Source organism: Cercospora beticola, chromosome 7 (genome assembly GCF_033473495.1).
Source record: "Cercospora beticola chromosome 7, complete sequence".
Lineage (NCBI taxonomy): Eukaryota > Fungi > Ascomycota > Dothideomycetes > Mycosphaerellales > Mycosphaerellaceae > Cercospora > Cercospora beticola.
In genome coordinates, this window is record NC_088941.1 from 695,554 (window position 1) to 710,919 (window position 15,366).

The 15,366-nt window shown below is 52.9% G+C and overlaps 5 protein-coding genes across 5 annotated transcripts; 2 read left to right on the forward strand and 3 right to left on the reverse strand.

The window, feature by feature from the left end:
• Positions 1 to 2,312: 2,312 nt before the first annotated feature.
• RHO25_010544 (uncharacterized protein) lies at positions 2,313 to 2,876 on the reverse strand (the record flags this gene model as incomplete). The annotated part of the gene is made up of 3 exons (XM_023602550.2): positions 2,313 to 2,419; positions 2,486 to 2,698; positions 2,765 to 2,876. The coding sequence occupies 3 exons, from the start codon at positions 2,874 to 2,876 to the stop codon at positions 2,313 to 2,315; spliced, it is 432 nt and encodes a 143-aa protein (XP_023451025.1).
• A 204-nt stretch (positions 2,877 to 3,080) lies between these two features.
• Positions 3,081 to 4,934, reverse strand: RHO25_010545 (uncharacterized protein; the record flags this gene model as incomplete). The annotated part of the gene is made up of 2 exons (XM_023602549.2): positions 3,081 to 4,715; positions 4,773 to 4,934. The coding sequence occupies 2 exons, from the start codon at positions 4,932 to 4,934 to the stop codon at positions 3,081 to 3,083; spliced, it is 1,797 nt and encodes a 598-aa protein (XP_023451029.1).
• A 681-nt stretch (positions 4,935 to 5,615) lies between these two features.
• Positions 5,616 to 7,859, forward strand: PPP2R5D (Serine/threonine-protein phosphatase 2A 56 kDa regulatory subunit delta isoform; the record flags this gene model as incomplete). The annotated part of the gene is made up of 5 exons (XM_023602548.2): positions 5,616 to 5,642; positions 5,712 to 6,107; positions 6,167 to 7,303; positions 7,352 to 7,479; positions 7,532 to 7,859. The coding sequence occupies 5 exons, from the start codon at positions 5,616 to 5,618 to the stop codon at positions 7,857 to 7,859; spliced, it is 2,016 nt and encodes a 671-aa protein (XP_023451217.1).
• A 673-nt stretch (positions 7,860 to 8,532) lies between these two features.
• On the forward strand, positions 8,533 to 12,612 carry RHO25_010547 (uncharacterized protein; the record flags this gene model as incomplete). The annotated part of the gene is made up of 1 exon (XM_023602547.1): positions 8,533 to 12,612. The coding sequence occupies one exon, from the start codon at positions 8,533 to 8,535 to the stop codon at positions 12,610 to 12,612; it is 4,080 nt and encodes a 1,359-aa protein (XP_023451030.1).
• A 109-nt stretch (positions 12,613 to 12,721) lies between these two features.
• Positions 12,722 to 15,111, reverse strand: RHO25_010548 (uncharacterized protein; the record flags this gene model as incomplete). Its single annotated transcript, XM_023602546.2, has 2 exons — positions 12,722 to 13,988; positions 14,039 to 15,111. 2 exons carry the CDS (start codon positions 15,109 to 15,111, stop codon positions 12,722 to 12,724), a joined length of 2,340 nt encoding a protein of 779 aa, XP_023451031.1.
• Positions 15,112 to 15,366: the final 255 nt, after the last annotated feature.

Sequence of the window (15,366 nt, forward strand, 5' to 3'; positions counted from 1 at the left end):
GAATCGTTGCCACGAGTAGGATGGTGAGCGGCAATCTCACGGACGCCACGCTGGGAAATACGGCTTCTGATGCTGAGTAACGTGGCCGAAGATTGTGTCAGGTCAGCTCGTGAGAAGATGTTGCATTCCGGTGGTATAGTACTGCAGCAGCACGACTTGACGAGGAGGCCAGCTTGTCGCACGTGGAGTTGTCTTTCACGATGTTGCAAATTGTTGCTTGTGATGGAGATGACGACGATCTAGAAACCCTGGAAGCCACATCTCGCTAGCTCGCGGCCAACCGGATCGCGGCAAGATCGACACGAAGCAGGAGCGTCGTTTCAAGGAAGGCATAGGCCACTCATCACGAACACTCTTCCACGAACAACAACTACAGTCTACAAGCAAGTGCAATCATGTCGCTACTGTGCTACAGGGTGGCTTGCACAATGGAGCCTTGACTTTTGCACGCTCAAGGTCCGAGGCTGTCAGTCGGCTCTCAGGCGCCGAACGAACCATCCCATGCGCGTGGAGAGCCAGGGCATGTGTTCAATGTGCGTTCGCACTGGCTTGAACAGGAGTGCCAATCCTCGACAACACTCTGCCCTTTTGGGCTTAGCATGCAAAGATGTCAATCGGCGTCTTGCATGTGAACGAGAACAATACCGACAGCAGCGAGGAGTCGTTACCACATCATCTACGAAGACACATACCTTAACGAGACCTCACCTATGGTTGATCAGCCCGCCGAATATTCGCTGCTCACAACAACATTCGCCGACGATAGGTGTCACTGGCTGTCAATTTGTGAGACAGCTTGTTATTGCTGTAGCTGGCTGCTGTTTGGCGATTCTGTTGTCTGCTCTTCCATATACATCGCTATACTCACCTGGTCTACGGGCATAGGCGTGCGGTGTTCATCAACTTCCGCCCCAAACAGTCACCGCAGCCCTCGCCCTCCGGATCATAAGCAACAACCTCAATCTCAATGGATACTTTTACCCAAGAGCCGAATGCAACTGATCTATCACAAGTGGCCTCCGAACCCTCACTTGCCGAGACGTCGTCCCGCTGAGCTGGTTCGATCAGGGAGGAACCACTTAGAGCCGGACGACACCACGTTCATTATATCCCATTCAAACGCAGCAAATCGTGTCGAATCGAAAGTCGTGACGTCCATGCTATTGTACACAGGGGTGGCCCAAATCCAGCCCCAGAACACATCTACAGCCCATGAAAACTGACATGGTCCGCAAAAGAATCTATGGAGTCGGGCAGCTTTTCCGGCAGGTCGTGAGTATAACAGCGCAGACTGCGGTGCCTGCCAGCTACGACGAGTGTTTAGCTCACGAAGTTGACGCGTTCAAGAAGAATACTTACTGGAGGTGTATTATCAACACAGTACGTGAAGTCCGTTTGACAATCATGCTGGCAATCTTTGCAGCTGTCGGATGTACATGGTGTCGACCTCTTGCTAGGCTATGTCAGTTTCCCAATACATCGGATTGATGCAAGGTAATTTATCTCTCACAGTGTACCTGCGAGGCAGCAATGAGCAAGGGAGAGGAGTAGAAGGAAGAGGAAGGCTCTCATTTTCTAGAAAGGACTTTTTGGGTAGTTGAGATCTTACGACCAAAGCTGACGACCTGAAAGGGTGTCTGACAGGCAGAGGCAACGCTTTATACGCTCTTCTGCTTTGTCACTGTACAGTCTGTCATGCACACGTGGAACGACTCGCATGGAACATGTCGATTCTTGGGGCAATTTGTTTCCTTCTTAGCAGACGATCTAGAGCACTTTTCGCCTCATCGTCCGACCTCGATTACGAGGGAAACCCCGAACAGCCCCAGAGACGTCGTCCATTGAGTCGCTATAGAGCCAAAATAACTAATATTTTCTTTAGTCAGTCTTGAGCCCCTACCCTTGTGTTCCGCGAATACATGATGGGAGCTGTAACCGCGCTCCCTGGACTTCGAGCTTACTGTTGGCATGGAACGACAATACGATTCGACGAGTAGCTTGCGGCGACGAAGAAGCCGCCTTACTTCGAGAGGCCTATCCCATGTGCATGGAAAGACAGCACACCAGGGCCTTGTTTTTTTTCTGTGTTCGTACTGGCTTGGAAAAGAGTGCCCTGAGACAGGTCAGTTTACTCTTGCATGTAAACGAAAGCAACACCGACAACAGCCAGCAGTTCTCATCAAACTGTCACCATTGCTGTGGACTCTCAAATTGATGAATCTAGCCATGTCGTAGTTGGCTGCAATTCGGCGATCTTGTCTTCAACTCTCCCAAGCAGCTACACTCACCTAATCCTTCATCAACTCCCACCCCTAAACCGTCCCTGCAGCCTTCGCCCCCTCCGGATCATGAGCCACAACCTCAATCTCAACCCTCATATCATCCATTCCAAGTCGGCTCACTCCAATGACAGTCCACACTTATCCCAGTCAGCACCATCACCAAACACAAACCCCGCAAGACAATTATCACAAGGTGAACTTACAGGGCTGATGCCCCGGCATCCACTTCTCAAAATTCCGCTTCATAGCTTCCATCGCTTCACCATTCAACGGAATATGATAACTATTCACCCGAAAGACTTGACTCCAGCCTTTGCCGCCAGCGGTTTTCAATGCAAGATCGACGTTTGCAAAAGCTTGATCGATTTGAGCGTTGGTTTCTTTGTAGAAGATGTCGTTTTCGGGGTTCCAGCCGCCTGGGCGAGAGTGTTAATGCTTCAGCAACTAGGAGATGGTGTGGAATGAGTACAGGTGGGACTGACCTTGACCAGAGCATTCGATCCGATCACCTACACGGACTGCTTGGCTGTATTTGTAGGTTTCTACTGCTCGCTCTCCGTAGCCTGGGTAGTTGTAGTATTGGAGGTGTGCCATCTTTGGTTGCTTCTGGGTCGATTTTGTTCTGGTTATTGGTATGTAGGGTGAGGTCTCGGACTGTACTGCAGACCGTTTCTGCAGCAAGCGACTACTCTTATATACCGCGCCTACACAGTATAATCGTAGTTTGTAGTGCCAAGGAACGACTCCAAAAGTTGGGGTCCGATGATGAATACAGGGTCCGAGAACTGCATCACCTTTCTATGTTTTTTGCTTGCGCTTCCCGCCGCGAGAATCTTCTGCTTGTAAAGCTGGATCGATCTGAAAGTCTTCCTCGAAGTCGCCTTCGCCACTATTACCGATGTCGATATTTCGAAGGTCTTCGTTGGGATCATTGTCACCATCACTCTCGTCCTTGTCTTCGTTGTCTGCACTCAGACCTTTCGCTCTACGTTCCCACATATTCTTTGCACTTCGGGCGCACTGGCCATCGCCAGATTTGACAATGTTCCTCACTTCTGTCGCCATGAGCATGCAGTGGTTGTTGTATTCTCGAGGACTCAATACAGCATCTTTAATATTCTCCTTGGTGAGCTTGTCGGGCAACCGCGCAATGACTTCATAGTCTGCGTGTGGTGGTTCTTGTTTCGCGAACAGATATCTCATCTTGTCTTTCATGATTGTGCGAACTTTGGCCATGGTGCCGTTGTGGTACCAGCCCCATTGGTAGACGTCACATTCGGTCGGCAGGTCTTCAGTCTGGAGAAGCTTGTATACTACAGGATCAACGACATCGATTGTCTGCCATGTCTTGCCGTTCGCTGTAATGTTCTTTCCATCGAAGACGTGTGTCGATGGTGCGTCCTTCGTATGCCGCAGGGGTCTAGCCCATGTGGTGTTCGTCTCGTTTTGCTTCCATGACGGACGTTCGCTGGCAGTAGAGTCTTTGAAGGCGTGCGCATCGACTTGGAACATGAGCGTCTGGTAGTGGCGGTATTTGGGGTCCTTCCGAGGGTCCACTCCGTATTTGATGAGACTGTCACGCCATGGTCCGGCTTTGAAGCTGTAGCCCACATACTGCGTGGCTTCCTTGAAGATGCTTTCACTGATTGGTGGCATCGAGTTGAGAGCAACGCGTTTTGTGACCAAGGGACGATCCTCGTCCAGTATCTTCTGCAATGCTGCGACAGTGCGAGGCAGCATCTCGCCGCCAGGACTTTTTCTCGGCAATTCGAGTGGGGGACCTTGAGGAACCTCATCAATGTCTGGCGGCAGGCCCCAAGTGACTCGCTTCACCGGTGCCGCAATGTTCCTGGACTTGATCTGGCCATCGTCATCCTGCACGAATATGACACCTGCAGCCTGGTGGTACTCGTACTTGTGAGGCATATCGTAGCTGGTGAAATTGGGCGGCCCAGGATACTCCCCTCGATATGCGAATGGCGAGAGGTCTACGCTGAACCTGGTCAGACGATCGTAGTCAGGCGTCAGAACATGCTCTCTCAATTCTTGCATGACTGGCAGGCCTGCACTGCGCATTTGGAAGTCTGGTAGCGTGCGGAACCGGTGTGTCTCGCGAAGCATGCCTACGGCTTCAATACGATACTTGCCCTTGTTGTCGCGCAATCTACTGAGCAGTTGAGGCGCGGTGATGCTCGTGGAGTCGGTCGTAGACCGGCCCGAGTCTGTGAAAGGCGCATTTGAGCCACGCTTGCGCTTGCGTCCAGTTCTCTTTGGAAGCGTGACCTTGACGAGCACATTCCTCGTCGAGATGCCGGAAGAGGTCAGCTTCTTCGCGAATGGATCGCCTGGCCGCAGCGAAACACCGGCCGTGGGTTCTGGGAGTTCATTTTGCTTGTTGCTCAGTTTCGAGTCGCCCACATGATGCTCGAGGACCTGTGCTGTATGTGAGACATGGACTTACCGTGCGGCGAGGCTCTCGACTACACTCACATGCTTGAGCTGCGCCTCTCCGCCGAGCGACTTGAAGCCTTTGTCGAAATTGTGCACGATGCATGGGTGTTCTACGGCTACGATGCGCTGAGGAGGTACATGATATATGGGCGCGACTGCGCGGCTTGGCGCATCGCTACTTTCAGCACCATTTTGTTCCATGTTCGCATCGCATCGAGGAGGCGACGGCAGCCTCGATGAAATGAGGTGAGATGGTCGATGGCGGAAGCGATGTCACGTGGGTGCAGTGTGGTGGTGTTGTGTTGTGTCAAGATGAGGTGGGAGGGTGAAACGGAAAGAAGCTGGAGGGGCGCAGGCGTGTGCGTGTTGACGAGCTCTCCCTCCAACTATTTGGCCCATCTGCTACTGCGCTGGAGCCGTGCACGAATCAGCGCGCAATTATGCCCTCCCCGTCGTCGATCAGCCTCCTCCTACGACACACTTGACCGACCGACTGCACGCTCTCTCTCGCGACCTCGCCGTCCTTGTCTTGTGCACGTCGCCGACTCCCCCGCTGCCACTGCCCTCTCCCGCCCTCCCCTGTCGACCCAAACACCACTGCACGTCCTTGGCTTGCTCCTTGGCCAAGCCGAAGCTCACGTCGACATCAGCGCGTCAATTGTACACATCGACGACGCCGCCCACCATCACCGCTCCTTAGACCAACGCCCGCGCGCACCGACATCACCCATTCCCTCGAGTCACGTGTCGCTTCCGCTCCGCCGCCTCCAGACGACGACGCCTGACGAGCACCAGGAGGCCGTCCGCAGGGCCGGACCCTTTCCCTCTCTCCCTCCAGCAGCATTGGCGAGCCGGTGATCGTCGTCCCACTGGGCGCAACAGATGATGAAGGGCTTCAGACAGCGCGTGGTAAGCTCCAGTCCACCCGTTTTGAGACACTGCGCGTGCGAGGCAGACAGTAATGTGGTGATCTGACAGCAAGAACAGCTCTCGCGGGCGAAAGACCGAGAGGGCAACAAGCTCGCGAAGAAGGGCTCCAAAGACAATACTTCTGGCACCCAGTCCCCTGCTGGCGGCCCTTCCAATAGCCAGTCGCCCGCGGGCTCAGCTCAAGCGACGCCGACCTCCTCGACCAGCAACCTGGTGGACGGTCGAAACAAGCCGCAGTCCGATGCGCCCACTCAGTCACACCCAGGCGCGCCAATGCCAGGCCAGCCTGCATCGAACGTAGCCTCCAACCAGGGCCAATTCTCACAGCACGGCACTGCCAATGCGAACCCCTCGAATAGTGGACCGCATCAGCAGGGCGGTCCATCAACTCCGGGACGACTTGGCCAGCTTGCTCCTAGTGTGGTAATATCTCCAAGCGCTCCAGTGCGTGTTCCTTTGTGTGCGATCATCTCTCATATCATGATGGAGGCTGACAGACGTAGCACGTTCCTCCGCCAGGCGCCGCCGAAACGATGCCGCACGACCTCGCCCCGCCCAAAGCTGGACAAAAGAGTCTTCTCTTCGATAGATTACAGGCCACGCCGAAAGACACAGTCCCAGAGGGAATTAGGACACCCAAACGTCAGCATTCCTCACGATTCGACATCTCAGACCAAAGGCAACGCGAGCTTGAGAAGCTACCTGGCTTCCACGAGGTCCCGCCAAATCGCAGACAGGAACTGTTCATGCAAAAGTTGGATCAATGTAACATCATCTTCGATTTCAATGATGCCTCGGGCGACATGAAAAGTAAAGAGATCAAGCGGCTGGCGCTACACGAGCTCTTGGACTACGTCGCGCAGAATCGCCAAGTCATTTCGGAGCCCATGTACCCGAGGGTCGTGGAAATGTTTGCGAAGAACTTGTTCAGACCAATTCCCCCGCCTATGAACCCGCAAGGCGAAGCGTTCGACCCGGAAGAGGATGAGCCAGTGCTCGAAGTCGCCTGGCCACACATCCAGGTTGTCTACGAGTTCTTCTTGCGCTTCATTGAGAGCCAGGACTTCAACACAAACTATGCGAAGCAGTACATCGATCACAGCTTTGTGTTGCAACTCCTCGAGCTCTTTGATTCAGAGGATCCACGCGAGCGCGACTTCTTGAAGACCACGTTGCACAGGATATATGGCAAATTCCTCAACTTGCGCTCCTTCATCAGACGCAGCATCAACAACGTCTTCTTCCAGTTTATTTACGAGACTGAGCGATTTAATGGAATTGCCGAGCTCCTGGAGATCTTGGGCTCGATCATCAATGGCTTCGCTCTGCCACTGAAGGAAGAGCACAAGCTCTTCTTGACCAGGGTTTTGATCCCTCTGCACAAAGTCAAAAGCTTAAGCATGTATCATCCCCAGCTTGCTTACTGCATCGTGCAATTCTTGGAGAAGGATGCCGCTCTCACCGAAGAGGTTGTGCTCGGTCTACTACGCTACTGGCCCAAGGTCAACAGCACGAAAGAGGTCATGTTCTTGAACGAAGTGGAGGACATCTTCGAGGTTATGGACCCTGCCGAGTTTGCGAAAGTGCAGGAGCCCCTCTTTAACCAGCTCGCGAAGAGCGTTGCAAGCCCACACTTTCAGGTAAGTCGCCGTCTTACGCACCGCACCGCATGTCTAACAGTGGAACAGGTCGCTGAACGCGCTCTTTACTTCTGGAACAACGAATATTTCTGCAACCTTGTCAGCGACAATGTGGATGTCATCCTTCCCATTATGTTCGCGCCCTTGTACGAGAATTCCAAGGGCCACTGGAACCGGTACGTTCATGTCATAATCGTCAAGTCGAGACGTTACTAATGACACGCATAGTACAATACACGGCATGGTATACAACGCAATGAAGTTGTTCATGGAAGTCAATCCACAGCTTTTCGATGAATGCTCGCACGAATACACAGAGCAGCAGAACAACGCGGAGGCTGTGAAGGCTAGCCGACAGGCCAAATGGGATCGTTTGACGCAACTTGCAGAGTCCATGAAACAGAATGGACATGCCCCGGCGGTACGACCTCCCCAAGCGTATGGCAATCAGCAAAGTTCTACGCGCACCGAGGACGGAGATCCGATCTCAATGGAGCGCTTGCGCTTACAGGACGACAGGAGAGCTGAGAGGCATACCAACTCGGTACGTGGATGAGAAGCTCGAGCGTGTGCCCGCCTTTGCCTCATCCCTAGCATATTTACTGCACCGTTCTGTTGCTTTCTCCATTTCCATTCTGCGACCTTTCCCTTCACACCCTTTTTGCATAGCGCTTGGCGTTTCACCACTGTGGCGCTCTTCGCAGCTCGACGGTTGTTCTGATCGGGTTCGGCATGTGTTTTAGAAGCGAGGTTTACACGGCAGCAAGATTCACCGCTCGGCGAGCTCTTCGGCACCTTCCAAAGCCAGTGCCACAAGCAGTGGCAGATCGAGAAGTAATAGTGCAAAGGGTAGCGGGGCGACTTGACGACTAGGGCACACGGACAAGAAGAACCAGGAGGTGGTATATCAGGAGTTCTCATCGGGTCGAGATGGAATGAAGCGTTCTTACTTCACGGCGTTTACGAGTTTGCAAAGAAGCCGCGGCATAGTCTTTGAACACCCTAGACGAACAGAGATTTCGTGGACTGCAGTATGCCGATGTATCGATTATTCCTTACTTTACTTATTTTGTAAGGTCAGAGTCACATGTTTCATAAGTGAGTTTTCGCGGATCGTGCCGCGCTCCGAGCGCTTCAAAAAAGTTGACTCGCTCTGGCTCGCTCGTTCGAAATGATGACAATGTAGACCAACTCTCAGAAACTGCCGCTGGCAGTTGTGCCCATCCACCATGACTACAACACAATCCGACGGCGCATATCTCGCCCTGCCTGGTGCGTCCGCGCTGTCAAAATTTCGCCGCGACAGGCTCATTTCACAAATCGGTGCCAAGGATCTGCAGGCGATATGGGTGCACTATATCTCCTCTCACAGGACTCTGACAAATGAAGAGCACCAAGTTTTGCAGCAGTTGCTCGAGTACGACAGCTATCCAGAGCAAGGAGAGCTGTATGATGCACTTCAAGGAGCGGTCAATCACGGCAAGTCACCCGCCGATGCCAACATCAAGCTCTTTTACGTGAGTCCAAGAGCAGGCACTATCTCGCCATGGAGCTCGAAAGCAACAAACATCGCTCACGTCTGCGGTATTGAAACCGCTGTCAAGAGAGTGGAACGTGGCATTCTCTATGCTGCCAAATTCGAGCAGGCTCCGGAGGATGGCTCTATTCCCAGCCCAGACTCATTGCACGATCGCATGACTGACAACCTCGCAACGCATCCACCCGACCTCGACGCGATGTTTGCTCAAGCTGCTCCTGCTCCGCTGACAAGGGTCGACTTGTTGCACAATTCCGCAGGGCCCGAGGCTGCACTCCGCGAGGCCAACAAGACGCTCGGCCTTGCTCTAGATGAGTCTGAGATCAACTATCTGATCGATGCCTACACCAAGGACTTGCAGCGAAATCCAACAGACGTCGAGTTGTTCATGTTTGCTCAGGTGAACTCCGAGCATTGTCGGCATAAGCAATTCAATGCTCAATGGACTATCGATGGCAAGGTCATGGACCACAGTCTGTTCCAGATGATCCGCAACACCCACAGAGTCAACCCAGATTTCGTCCTGTCGGCATATAGCGACAACGCTGCTGTCATGCAAGGATATCCGGGCAGTCAATGGGCCCCGGATCAGCTGACCGGAGAGTGGAAGCAGACCAAAGAAGATGTCCATTACCTGGGCAAAGTGGAGACTCACAACCATCCGACAGCTGTGTCTCCCTACCCGGGAGCTGCTACTGGCTCTGGAGGCGAAATCAGAGACGAGGGCGCAGTCGGTAGAGGCTCGAAGCCAAAGACTGGTCTGACCGGCTTCAGCGTTTCAGATTTGCACATTCCTGGTCATGGGCAGCCATGGGAGCTTGACATCGGCAAGCCAGGACATTTAGCAAGCAGTCTCGATATTATGCTCGAGGCTCCCATTGGAAGTGCAGCTTTCAACAATGAGTTCGGCCGGCCGAGCACGACTGGATACTTCCGTACTCTGTCTATGAAGGTGCCTGTGGACGAGAACACAACCGAGGTGCGCGGTTATCATAAGCCTATTATGATCGCAGGTGGTGTCGGAACAGTGCGACCAGGAAACGAGATCAAGAGGAAAGAAGATGTCAGCCCTGGTGCACATATGGTCGTACTTGGTGGCCCGGCCATGCTCATCGGACTTGGTGGTGGTGCGGCCTCCAGCATACAGTCCGGAGAAGGCAGCGTTGATCTGGATTTTGCAAGTGTGCAGCGTGGAAATGCTGAAGTGGAGAGGCGAGCTCAAGAAGTCATCAACACATGTGCCTCGCTCGGATCGGAGAGCCCAATCCAATTCATTCACGATGTCGGTGCTGGTGGCTTGTCCAACGCGCTGCCAGAGCTGGCCCATGACTCCGGCTATGGTGCTAAATTCGAGTTGAGAGAAGTTGACAACGCCGACCCGAGTTTGAGCCCTCTGCAGATCTGGTGCTGCGAAGCCCAAGAACGATATGTCATGGCCATCGCACCTAACAAACTTGAGGCATTCAGAAAGATCTGCAAGCGCGAACGATGCGGATACTCTGTGGTCGGACAAGCTACCAAAGAGCAACGACTGATCTTGATGGATCGAGACTCCAAAGAGGAGCCTCTACCTATCGATCTGCCAATGTCGACACTGTTCGGAAAGCCGCCCAAGATGTCGAGGGTTGTCGACTCACGCAAGCTCAAACTCCCTGCGTTCGACAGCAGTCTCTCATCGTATATTCCTACATCGCCAACAAAGGCGCAAGATGTCCTGCCATATGCTGTCGACCGCGTCTTGGCACTACCATCTGTTGGGTCAAAATCCTTCCTCATCACGATTGGAGATCGAACAGTTGGTGGATTGACTGTTCGGGACCAGATGGTTGGGCCGTGGCAAACACCAGTTGCTGATGTGTCTGTCACAGCAACATCTCTCACCCCAGGCATCACCACTGGTGAGGCCATGGCCATGGGCGAGAAGCCTACTCTTGCATTGATCTCGGCGGCCGCATCTGCACGCATGGCAGTGGCAGAGTCTCTGCTCAACATCGCAGCTGCAAGCATCCCCAACAGACTGAAGCGCATTCGCCTTTCAGCCAACTGGATGGCAGCTAGTAGTCATCCAGGTGAAGGCGCTGCCTTGTACGAGGCTGTTGAGGCTATTGGTATGGAGCTGTGCCCTGAGCTCGGTATCAGCATCCCTGTCGGCAAGGACTCCATGTCGATGAAGACGAAGTGGGAGGACAAAGAAGTTACTGCACCACTTTCGCTGGTGGTCACGGCCTTTGCGCCAGTGAACGACCTGAGCAGCACATGGACCCCAACACTGGCACGCTACGAAGACGTTGGCGAGACTCTTCTGATGTTTGTCGACCTGGCTGGGGGCAAGAAGGCACTTGGTGGCTCCGCTCTTGCACAGGTCTTTGGTCAAATTGGCAACACTGCTCCAGATGTTCACGATGTGGACTATATCAAGGACTTCTACCATGCCGTCGAGCAACTGCACGAGACCGACATCGTGCTTGCCTACCACGATCGCTCAGATGGTGGTCTGTTCACAACGCTTGCGGAAATGATGTTCGCGGGCCGCTGCGGTTTGGATCTCATGCTCGACCGCATCGTCAAATCGGGAAGGCCGCAAGATGTAATCGAGACACTCTTCAACGAGGAATTGGGCGCGGTATTCCAGATCCGCAAGAAGGATGAGAGTCAGTTCCGTGGCGTGTTCGCGCCCATGACACCCATCACCATTGCCTCTGTCCCCAAGTCTTCCCGACAAGAGCTCGCCATCCACTACGGAGCAGATTGCATTTATCGAGCTTCAAGATCAGAGCTACAACAGAAGTGGCACCACACTTCTTGGGCGATGCAGCGCCTGCGTGACAACCCAGACTGTGCCGACGCCGAAAAGACCAACATTGACGACAACAAGAATCCCGGCCTGAAGTACAAGCTCACCTTCAAGCCCGAAGAGAACATCCTGCCTTGGTCCACATCCATCGCAGCGACCATCAAACAGAAACCCCGCGTCGCCATTCTCCGTGAGCAAGGCGTCAACGGCCAAGCAGAAATGGCCTTCGCCTTCTCCGTCGCAGGTTTCAGCCCCATCGACGTACACATGACCGACATCCTCACCGGTCGCTTCTCCCTCGCCTCATGCGTCGGCCTCGCTGCCTGCGGTGGTTTCAGCTACGGCGACGTCCTCGGTGCCGGCCAAGGCTGGGCGAAATCCGTTCTCCTCCACGAAGGTACACGCGCCGAATTCAAGAACTTCTTCGAGCGCAAAGATACTTTCGCCTTGGGAGTCTGCAATGGCTGTCAATTCCTCTCTCGCTTGACAGAACTTATCCCCGGCGCGGAGAATTGGCCAACGTTCGAACGGAATGTGAGCGAACAGTATGAAGCTCGTGTTTGTATGGTGCAAGTCACGGAGAAAGCGGACAATTACAAGGATCCTTCTGTTTTCCTTCACGGCATGGATGGTTCGTACTTGCCTATTGTGACTGCACATGGTGAAGGTCGCGCTTCGTTCCCGCAATCGGGAGAGTCTTCTGCGCAGAATTTGATTGATCAGGGACTCGTTTCGATGCGGTATGTGGACAACTATCTGCGACCAACGGAGGCTTACCCATACAACCCGAACGGATCTCCATTGGGAATCACAGGCGTCAGAACACCGGACGGTAGGGTCTTGGCTTTGATGCCGCATCCAGAGAGAACGATTCTGAAGGAAGTGGCGAGCTACTTGCCACGAGAGGAGAAGAAGGAATGGGGAGATTTTGGTCCTTGGACGAGAATGTTCAAGAGTGCCAGACGCTGGGTGGGATAATTTGCGTTACCTGCCTCGCTTGAGTAAAAGCACGATTTTGCAAACGAGAGTCAATAGACTATTGGTTTCGATAGAACGCTGAATGACACGTCCTGCCTTTGGCCATTCTTCATCGCCCACCACTCGAAGCACTTGGCGGTAAATCCTCCTCTCTTGTTCCCCAATCACTTTCCTCACTACCCAGCGTCAACTCCAGCACACCACCTTCCAAGAAGAACTCGTGCCCGATCCAACTTCTTGTATACTCCTCCCCATCAAGTTTCGCACTCTGAATATAAATATTCTCGTACTCCACGTCAAAATTAACATTCCTAATCGTCGCAATCTTCCCCGTCACAGGTGAAGTCCAACTAACACTTTCAAAAAACGGCGGGGTGATCAAATAGACGTTCTGACCCGCAACGGGAAACAATCCAGACATCGCGAACGCGAGAAAAGAACCTTGCGCCCCACTGTCATCGTTTCCAGGCAGTCCGTTGATGGAAGAATTGAACGAGCTCGGGATGTAGGTGTGTAATCTCTTCGCAGAAAGTCCTGGTCTGCCAGCATAGTGGTACTGGAAGCAAGTGAGCTCGCTTGGCTCGTTGCCGATGTCGAGGAGGCCGGTTTCGTGGAGGTAATCCAGCCTGCGAACGAAATCGTCTTTGCCTCCGACAGCACGAATCAGTCCCGCTTGATCTTGTGGGACGTAGAACACATATTCCCAGATAGCAGATTCGAACGTTTCGCGAGGATTACTGGAATAGCTGCAGAATTTCGAATCGAGAGGAGAGCACTCCATAGGATCCTGGAAGCGCCAGGTCCCGTTTGCGAAACGTGGTTGGAGGAATCCAACAAAGCCAGTATCTGTCCCGTTGGGCCAGAAAGAAGCTTGATCTGCTTTGAAAAGATTCTGCCAGTTCGCGCTGCGCTGCAAGTATTTCTCGTAATCAGTGTCGTGACCAAGACCACCAGCGACTTGGGCAATCGCAAAATCGTCGTAAGCGTATTCTAGTGTACGGCTGACGCTGTGAAAAGATGGACCGAAGCCAAGGTAGTCGTAGTCTTGGAAGGGAATGTAACCGTACTGTTTCCAGCTGACGAGTCCACCGCGACCGTTCACGCCCCAGTCAAATGGTTCGTTCTCAGCATCGTTGACGATTGCTTTGTAGGCCAAATTCCAGTCGATACCGCTGATGTTCTTGATATAGGCGTCTCCAATTACTACGTCCGCGTTGCTCCCACCTTGGGAGTAGCCTTTGCAGAGCTGCATGCGGCAGTCTGGAAGCCAGCCAAGATGAACGTAAGTGTCTAGCAGGCTTCGGGTGAGCTGTGATAATACATCTGGTTGATAGATAGCGAGGAAAGGGAATGCAGTTCGAAACGAATCCCATATGCTAGAAAGCGTCAGCAGAACAGAAGGAATGCGAGGCAAGAGGATGCGTACCAGTAAAAGCTGTCGAAGTATGGTTCACTACTCTGCCATAGCGGATTCTCTCCTGTATAGTTCTGAGGGGAGATCATTGTGCGATAAATCCCAGTGAAGAAGGTCTTCTGAAGCGACGCAGACGCACCTCCAGGTTCAATGGTAACGCCAGTAAATTTGGACTTCCAAGCATCTGTAGCAGCTTCCCGTACTCGATTGAAATCGAAATCTGGAACTTCGTTTTCTGCATTATCACATGCCTGCCTTGTGCTCATGAAGCTTAAGCCCATTCGAGCTGTGAGATTGCCACTCTGCGGAGCATTGAAGCGAACGAAAGCACCAGCCTGGATGTAAAACAAACTGTACCCACGATTTACAAACAGCTCTTTCTGCTCACTGCCTGCGCGATCGTTGACCCAAATGCCCGTGTCCTGGATATCAGCAACTTGGAAGTCGACGCAGAAATAAGCCTGGTAAGAACCAACGCCAAAGCTAGGGAGGAAAGTTCCATTTCCCGTTATACGGCCAGTATCTGGATCAACGCTGACAGAAGCATTCTGTCTGCTGTCTTGCAGATCTGTCAGATCTAACAAAACCAGAGGACCAGGCTGGTCGCTCGCAGCAGAAAAACGGTAAAGGGCAGTATGTTCAGTCGTCGTCGTTTCCATGACCATGCCGTTGGCAAGCTTCAGCGTAAAGTATCCAGGCTGCGCTCGAACACTTCCATTGACCACATCTACTGCTCGATCGATCTTGGCTCCATATTTGCAGGCAATTTGGTCATCGTCGCAGTACTGCACCGACAATGGAAAGTTGCCCATGCTAGGTTGTCCGCCAGTGCCAGAATCATGCAGAGCTGAGAAACCCGTCACGTTGGACCCGTCGTAGCTAAAGCCTGCAGTATTTTGGCCAGAAACATCTGCGACGGACTTGGCCATGCCGAAGGGCAGAGTGGCTCCGGCGAAGACGTTGCCGCCATTGTATGAGCCTATGAGTGGGTCGACCAGGTCGTAGTTATGCTGCACAGAAGTGGTTGCAGCGGTGATGGTTGTAAGCAGGAATAGGCGTGCTATGCCTGTGATTATTGACTTCATTTCTGGCGTGAGGTTGATGAGTGAACAAGAAAGCTTAGCCAGGCAGAGATGGTGGCATGGCTGGGCGAATACCGCCTGAGTGGTATGCGATCCGGCCGCTTAGAAGTGTGCCCCACGTGACCCACAACCCCGCGTAAACCTATAGTTTCAGCGTTTCTCAACACATTCAATTATTAATTACACTACTATTATAGATACTATACTATAGGCACTAGACTAGCTTAGTAAATAAGATAAGCCGAATATTTCTATAGC